An 8,486-nucleotide genomic window follows, 5' to 3' on the forward strand; every position below is an offset into this window, starting at 1 on the left:
AGGGGGCACTCCCTGCATCTAAAGAAAAAGACAAGGGGGCGCTCCCTGCATCTAAAGAAAAAGACAAGGGGCGCTCCCTGCATCTAAAGAAAAAGACAAGGGGGCGCTCCCTGGATCTAAAGAAAAAGACAAGGGGGCGCTCCCTGCATCTAAAGAAAAAGACAAGGTGGGCTCTCCCTTCATCTAAAGAAAAAGACAAGGGGGCACTCCCTGCATCTAAAGAAAAGAACAAGGGGGCGCTCCCTGCATCTAAAGAAAAAGACAAGGGGGCACTCCCTGCATCTAAAGAAAAAGACAAGGGGGCGCTCCCTGCATCTAAAGAAAAAGACAAGGGAGCGCTCCCTGCATCTAAAGAAAAAGACAAGGGGGCGCTCCCTGCATCTAAAGAAAAAGACAAGGGAGCGCTCCCTGCATCTAAAGAAAAAGACAAGGGGGCGCTCCCTGCATCTAAAGAAAAAGACAAGGGGGCGCTCCCTGCATCTAATAAAAAAGACAAGGGGGCGCTCCCTGCATCTAAAGAAAAAGACAAGGGGGCGCTCCCTGCATCTAAAGAAAAAGACAAGGGGGCGCTCCCTGCATCTAAAGAAAAGAACAAGGGGGCGCTCCCTGCATTTAAAGAAAAGAACAAGGGGGCGCTCCCTGCATCTAAAGAAAAAGACAAGGGGGCGCTCCCTGCATCTAAAGAAAAAGACAAGGGGGCGCTCCCTGCATCTAAAGAAAAAGACAAGAGGGCGCTCCCTGCATCTAAAAAAAAAGACAAGGGGGCGCTCCCTGCATCTAAAGAAAAAGACAAGGGGGCTCTCCCTGCATCTAAAGAAAAGAACAAGGGGGCGCTCCCTGCATCTAAAGAATAAGACAAGGGGGCGCTCCATGGATCTAAAGAAAAAGACAAGGGGGCGCCCCCTGCATCTAAAGAAAAAGACAAGGGGGCGCTCCCTGGCTCTAAAGAAAAAGACAAGGGGGCGCTCCCTGCATCTAAAGAAAAAGACAAGGGGGCGCTCCCTGCATCTAAAGAAAAAGACAAGGGGCGCTCCCTGCATCTAAAAGAAAAAGACAAGGGGGCGCTCCCTGCATCAAAAGAAAAAGACAAGGGGGCGCTCCCTGCATCTAAAGAAAAAGACAAGGGGGCGCTCCCTGCATCTAAAGAAAAAGACAAGGGGGCGCTCCCTGCATCTAAAGAAAAAGACAAGGGGGCGCTCCCTGCATCTAAAGAAAAAGACAAGGGGGCGCTCCCTGCATCTAAAGAAAAAGACCAGGGGGCGCTCCCTGCATCTAAAGAAAAAGACAAGGGGGCTCTCCCTGCATCTAAAGAATAAGACAAGGGGGCGCTCCCTGCATCTAAAGAAAAAGACAAGGGGCGCTCCCTGCATCTAAAGAAAAAGACAAGGGGGCGCTCCCTGCATCTAAAGAAAAAGACAAGGGGGCGCTCCCTGCATCTAAAGAAAAAGACAAGGGGGCACTCCCTGCATCTAAAGAAAAAGACAAGGGGGCGCTCCCTGCATCTAAAGAAAAAGACAAGGGGGCGCTCCCTGCATCTAAAGAAAAAGACAAGGGGGCGCTCCCTGCATCTAAAGAAAGACAAGGGGGCGCTCCCTGCATCTAAAGAAAAGAACAAGGGGGCGCTCCCTGCATCTAAAGAAAAAGACAAGGGGGCGCTCCCTGCATCTAAAGAAAAAAGACAAGGGGCGCTCCCTGCATCTAAAGAAAAGAACAAGGGGGCGCTCCCTGCATCTAAAGAAAAAGACAAGGGGGCGCTCCCTGCATCTAAAGAAAAAGACAAGGGGGCGCTCCCTGCATCTAAAGAAAAAGACAAGGGGGCGCTCCCTGCATCTAAAGAAAAGAACAAGGGGGCACTCTCTGCATCTAAAGAAAAAGACAAGGGGGCGCTCCCTGCATCTAAAGAAAAAGACAAGGGGGCGCTCCCTGCATCTAAAGAATAAGACAAGGGGGCGCTCCCTGCATCTAAAGAAAAAGACAACGGGGCGCTCCCTGCATCTAAAGAAAAAGACAAGGGGCGCTCCCTGCATCTAAAGAAAAAGACAAGGGGGCGCTCCCTGCATCTAAAGAAAAAGACAAGGGGGCGCTCCCTGCATCTAATAAAAAAGACAAGGGGGTGCTCCCTGCATCTAAAGAAAAAGACAAGGGGGCGCTCCCTGCATCTAAAGAAAAAGACAAGGGGGCGCTCCCTGCATCTAAAGAAAAAGACAAGGGGGCGCTCCCTGCATCTAAAGAAAAAGACAAGGGGGCGCTCCCTGCATCTAAAGAAAAAGACAAGGGGGCGCTCCCTGCATCTAAAGAAAAAGACAAGGGGGCTCTCCCTGCATCTAAAGAAAAGAACAAGGGGGCGCTCCCTGCATCTAAAGAATAAGACAAGGGGGCGCTCCATGGATCTAAAGAAAAAGACAAGGGGGCGCCCCCTGCATCTAAAGAAAAAGACAAGGGGGCGCTCCCTGGCTCTAAAGAAAAAGACAAGGGGGCGCTCCCTGCATCTAAAGAAAAAGACAAGGGGGCGCTCCCTGCATCTAAAGAAAAGAACAAGGGGGAGCTCTCTGCATCTAAAGAAAAAGACAAGGGGGCGCTCCCTGCATCAAAAGAAAAAGACAAGGGGGCGCTCCCTGCATCTAAAGAAAAAGACAAGGGGGCGCTCCCTGCATCTAAAGAAAAAGACAAGGGGGCGCTCCCTGCATCTAAAGAAAAAGACAAGGGGGCGCTCCCTGCATCTAAAGAAAAAGACAAGGGGGCGCTCCCTGCATCTAAAGAAAAAGACAAGGGGGCGCTCCCTGCATCTAAAGAAAAAGACAAGGGGGCGCTCCCTGCATCTAAAGAAAAAGACAAGGGGGCGCTCCCTGCATTTAAAGAAAAAGACAAGGGGGCTCTCCCTGCATCTAAAGAATAAGACAAGGGGGCGCTCCCTGCATCTAAAGAAAAAGACAAGGGGGCGCTCCCTGCATCTAAAGAATAAGACAAGGGGGCGCTCCCTGCATCTAAAAGAAAAAGACAAGGGGACGCTCTCTGCATCTAAAAGAAAAAGACAAGGGGGCGCTCTCTGCATCTAAAGAAAGAGAAGGGGGCGCTCCCTGCTTGTAAAGAAAAAGACAAGGGGGCGCTCCCTGCATCTAAAGAAAAAGACAAGGGGGCGCTCCCTGCATCTAAAGAAAAAGACAAGGGGGCGCTCCCTGCATCTAAAGAAAAAGACAAGGGGGCGCTCCCTGCATCTAAAGAAAAAGACAAGGGGCGCTCCCTGCATCTAAAAGAAAAAGACAAGGGGGCGCTCCCTGCATCTAAAGAAAAAGACAAGGGGGCGCTCCCTGCATCTAAAGAAAAAGACAAGGGGGCTCTCCCTGCATCTAAAGAAAAAGACAAGGGGGCGCTCCGTGCATCTAAAGAAAAAGACAAGGGGGCGCTCCCTGCATCTAAAGAAAAAGACAAGGGGGCGCTCCCTGCATCTAAAGAAAAAGACATGGGGGCGCTCCCTGCATCTAAAGAAAAAGACAAGGGGGCGCTCCCTGCATCTAAAGAAAAAGACAAGGGGGTGCTCCCTGCATCTAATAGAAAAAGACAAGGGGGCGCTCTCTGCATCTAAAAGAAAAAGACAAGGGGGCGCTCCCTGCATCTAAAGAAAGAGAAGGGGGGCTCCCTGCATGTAAAGAAAAAGACAAGGGGGCGCTCCCTCCATCTAAAGAAAAAGACAAGTGGGCGCTCCCTCCATCTAAAGAAAAAGACAAGGGGGTGCTCCCTGCATCTAATAGAAAAAGACAAGGGGGCGCTCCCTGCATCTAAAAGAAAAAGACAAGGGGGCGCTCCCTGCATCTAAAGAAAGAGAAGGGGGGCTCCCTGCATGTAAAGAAAAAGACAAGGGGGCGCTCCCTCCATCTAAAGAAAAAGACAAGTGGGCGCTCCCTCCATCTAAAGAAAAAGACAAGGGGGCGCTCCCTGCATCTAAAGAAAAAGACAAGGGGGCGCTCCCTGCATCTAAAGAAAAAGACATGGGGGTGCTCCCTGCATCTAAGAGAATAAGACAAGGGGGCGCTCCCTGCATCTAAAGAATAAGACAAGGGGGCGCTCCCTGCATCTAAAGAAAAAGACAAGGGGGCGCTCCCTGCATCTACAGAAAAAGACAAGGGGCGCTCCCTGCATCTAAAGAAAAAGACAAGGGGCGCTCCCTGCATCTAAAGAAAAAGACAAGGGGGCTCTCCCTGCATCTAAAGAATAAGACAAGGGGGCGCTCTCTGCATCTAAAGAAAAAGACAAGGGGCGCTCCCTGCATCTAAAGAATAAGACAAGGGGGCGCTCCCTGCATCTAAAGAAAAAGACAAGGGGGCTCTCCCTGCATCTAAAGAATAAGACAAGGGGGCGCTCCCTGCATCTAAAGAAAAAGACAAGGGGGCGCTCCCTGCATCTAAAGAATAAGACAATGGGGCGCTCCCTGCATCTAAAGAAAAAGACAAGGGGGCGCTCCCTGCATCTAAAGAATAAGACAAGGGGGCGCTCCCTGCATCTAAAGAAAAAGACAAGGGGGCGCTCCCTGCATCTAAAGAATAAGACAAGGGGGCGCTCCCTGCATCTAAAGAATAAGACAAGGGGGCTCTCCTTGCATGTAAAGAAAAAGACAAGGGGGCGCTCCCTGCATCTAAAGAAAAAGACAAGGGGGCGCTCCCTGCATCTAATAGAAAAAGACAAGGGGGCGCTCCCTGCATCTAAAGAATAAGACAAGGGGGCGCTCCCTGCATCTAAAGAATAAGACAAGGGGGCGCTCCCTGCATCTAAAGAAAAAGACAAGGGGGCGCTCCCTGCATCTAAAGAAAGATAAGGTGGCGCTATCTGCACCAGGAGGGGCATTAACTTCATGGTTGTGTCTTTTTTTGACCGTGCTCTGTAACACATCTCTCCCCCCATTTATCTGGATTCATTTTTCACAATGTTCTATAATGAGGTGACGGTTCCGTCCTCCTCCTCCCCATCTTCCTCCTCCTCCTCTTCCATGTCGTCTGTTCTGAACACGAGGTCGATGTCACCCAGAAGAATGAATCCAGATAATGACTGTGACATGAAGTCTATAGGGAGGAGGCGGATGTCACCATCAGTCTCCATATTAGGTCACCATCAGTCTCCATATTAGGTCACCATCAGTCTCCATATTAGGTCACCATCAGTCTCCATATTAGGTCACCATCAGTCTCCATATTAGGTCACCATCAGTCTCCATATTAGGTCACCATCAGTCTCCAATTAGCCTCCATATTAGGCAGATCCATCCATTATACTTGCGTTGCCCCGTTCCTTTTACAATTAGATGTCACATTAATTTTTCATGTTTTTTTAACCTTTTTTTTATTTACTTAAAAAATAAAACTAGGGATAGACAGCTAGAGATGTGACCTACTAGAAATGGAGATCAGCTGATCAATTGGGACATGGCCGGAGGTGGAGATATGGCTCCTATACTAGAGTAAGACCATGAGACCACTAGAGGGAAACACCAAGGCCCCCTGATCTTTTACCTTTATGGTTGAAGTCATAGATGTATTCAGGACACATGACGGACACCATGCTGCCCGGTCTCCCTTCGGGCCAGCAGACGATTCCATCCCATTCAGACTGACAAAAGCCATCTGTAAAAGAGAAGAGTAAGGAAGGATGAGTGTGGGAACCAGGAATGAGAGAGATGGGAGCAACTATGAAGTTATAGGAAATCGCATCCACCAGAGGTTATAGGGTTGCATTTGGTGACGTGTAGGGTCAGGTTTTTGCTTGGATACTTTGTGGCTTTCTATGTGCTGGTGCAAATACTGGATAAGCTGTCCATGAACTCTCCCTATATAGACTGTCCCTGAATTCTCCCTGGACACACTGTCCCTAAACTCTCTTCCTGGACAAGCTGTCCTTAAACTTTCTCTGGGCAAGCTGTCCCTGAATTCTCCCTGGACAAACTGTCCCTGAACTCTCCCTGGGAAAGCTGTCCCTGAACTCTCCCTGGGCAAGCTGTCCCTGAACTCTCCCTGGGCAAGTTGGTCCTGAAATATTCTTAAGAAAGCTGTCCCTGAACTTTTCCTGGGCAAGCTATGCATGAACTCTCCCTGGACAAGCTGTCCCTGAACTCTCAAGTGACAAGCTGTCCCTGAAAACTTCCTGGACAAGCAGTCCTTGAACTCTCCCTGGACAAGCTGCCCCTGAACTCTCCCTGGACAAGCTGTCCCTGAAATGTCCCTGAACAAGCTGTCCCTGAACTCTCCTTCGACAAGCTGTCCCTGAAATCTCTCTGGACAAACTGTCCCCTAAATCTCCCTTGACAAGCGGTCCCTGTACTCTCCCTGGACAAGATATCCCTGATCTCTCCCTGAGTATATTATCCCTGAACTCTCCCTGGACAAGCTGACCCTGAATTCTCCCTGGACAAGCTGTCCCTGAACCATCCCTGGACAAGCTGTCCCTGATCTCTCCCTGGACAAGTTGTCTCTGAACTCTCCCTAGACAAACTGTCCCTGAATTCTTACTGTACAAGCTGTCCCTGAATGCTTTCTGTTCCTATATTCTGGTTAGGTAAGCTGTTCCTGAACTCTCATTGGGCAAGTTTTCCCTGAACTCTCCCTGGACAAGCTGTCCCTGAACTCTCCCTGGACAATCCTTGAACTCTCCCTGGACAAGCTGTCCCTGAATTCTCCCTGGACAAGCTGTTCCTGTATTCTTGTTAAGTAAGCTGTCCCTGATCTCTCCCTGGACAAGCTTTCCCTGAACTCTCCCTGGACAAGCTGTCATTGAACTCTCCCTCAACAAGCTGTCCCTGAATTCTCCCTGGACAAGCTGTTCCTGTATTCTTGTTAAGCAAGCTGTCCCTGAACTCTCCCTGGGCATGCTATTCCTGATCTCTCCCCGGACAAGCTGTCCCTGAACTCTCCATGGGCAAGCCATCCCTGAACTCTTGCTGGACAAGCTGGTCCTGAATTCTTGTTAAGAAAGCTGTCCCTGAACTTTTCCTGGGCAATCTATGCCTGATATCTCCCTGGACAAGCTGTTTCTGAACTCTCCCTGGACAAGCTGTCCCTGAATTCTCCCTGGACAAGCTGTTCCTGTATTCTTGTTAAGTAAGCTGTCCCTGATCTCTCCCTGGACAAGCTTTCCCTGAACTCTCCCTGGACAAGCTGTCATTGAACTCTCCCTCAACAAGCTGTCCCTGAATTCTCCCTGGACAAGCTGTTCCTGTATTCTTGTTAAGCAAGCTGTCCCTGAACTCTCCCTGGGCATGCTATTCCTGATCTCTCCCCGGACAAGCTGTCCCTGAACTCTCCATGGGCAAGCCATCCCTGAACTCTTGCTGGACAAGCTGGTCCTGAATTCTTGTTAAGAAAGCTGTCCCTGAACTTTTCCTGGGCAATCTATGCCTGATATCTCCCTGGACAAGCTGTTTCTGAACTCTCCCTGGACAAGCTGTCCATGAACTCTCACTGGACAAGCTGTCCCTGAAATCTCTCTAGACAAGCTATCCCTGAAATCTCCCTGAACAAGCTGTCCTTGCACTTTCCTTGGACAAGATTTTCCCTGATCTCTCCCTGAGTATGCCATCCCTGAACTCTCCCTGGACAAGCTTTCCCTAAACTCTCCCTGGACAAGCTGACCCTGAACTCTCCCTGGAGAAGTTGTCCCTAAACGCTCTCCCTGGAAAAGCTGTCCCTAAACTCTCCCTGGACAAGCTGACCCTGGACTCTCCCCGGACAAGCTGTCCCTGAACTATATTTCTGGACAAGCTGTCCTTAACCCCTTAAGGACCAAGGACATATGAGTATGTCCTTGGTCCCGCTCCCGTGATATAACGCGGGGTCCCACGGTGACCCCGCATCATATCACGGCGGGCCCGGCGTCATAGTGAAGCCGGGACCCGGCCGCTAATAGCTGAGCCACGCGGCTAAAAGTGAAAGTAAAAACTGTCGGTTAGCTCAGTGGGCTGTTCGGGATAGCCGCGGCGAAATCGCGGCATCCCGAACAGCTTACAGGACAGCCGGAGGGTCCCTACCTGCCTCCTCGCTGTCCGATCGCCGAATGACTGCTCAGTGCCTGAGATCCAGGCATGAGCAGTCAAGCGGCAGAATCATCGATCACTGGTTTCCTATGAGAAACCAGTGATCAATGTAAAAGATCAGTGTGTGCAGTGTTATAGGTCCCTATGGGATAACAATGATCAGTGTGTGCAGTGTTATAGGTCCCTATGGGATAACAATGATCAGTGTGTGCAGTGTTATAGGTCCCTATGGGATAACAGTGATCAGTGTGTGCAGTGTTATAGGTTCCTATGGGAGCATAACACTGCAAAAAAAAAAGTGAAAAAAAAAAAAGTGAATAAAAAAGTGAATAAACCCCTCCCATATTAAGTTTGAATCACCCCCCCTTTTCCCATTAAAAAAAAACACAGTGTAAATAAAAAGAAACATATATGGTATCACCGCGTGCGGAAATGTCCGAATTATAAAAATATATTGTTAATTAAACCGCAC

The 8,486-nt window shown here is 49.6% G+C and overlaps 1 protein-coding gene across 1 annotated transcript in view; it reads right to left on the reverse strand.

Annotated features, from left to right (window-relative positions):
• PTH1R (parathyroid hormone 1 receptor) overlaps nucleotides 1–8,486 on the reverse strand; it is a 294,531-nt gene that overhangs the window by 85,001 nt on the left and 201,044 nt on the right. Inside the window, exon 3 of the mRNA XM_056518705.1 lies at nucleotides 5,502–5,612. Coding sequence (XP_056374680.1) covers nucleotides 5,502–5,612 — 111 coding nt within the window. The remainder of the gene's footprint in view (nucleotides 1–5,501; nucleotides 5,613–8,486) is intronic.

Source organism: Hyla sarda, chromosome 5 (genome assembly GCF_029499605.1).
Source record: "Hyla sarda isolate aHylSar1 chromosome 5, aHylSar1.hap1, whole genome shotgun sequence".
In the NCBI taxonomy this organism is placed as follows: domain Eukaryota; kingdom Metazoa; phylum Chordata; class Amphibia; order Anura; family Hylidae; genus Hyla; species Hyla sarda.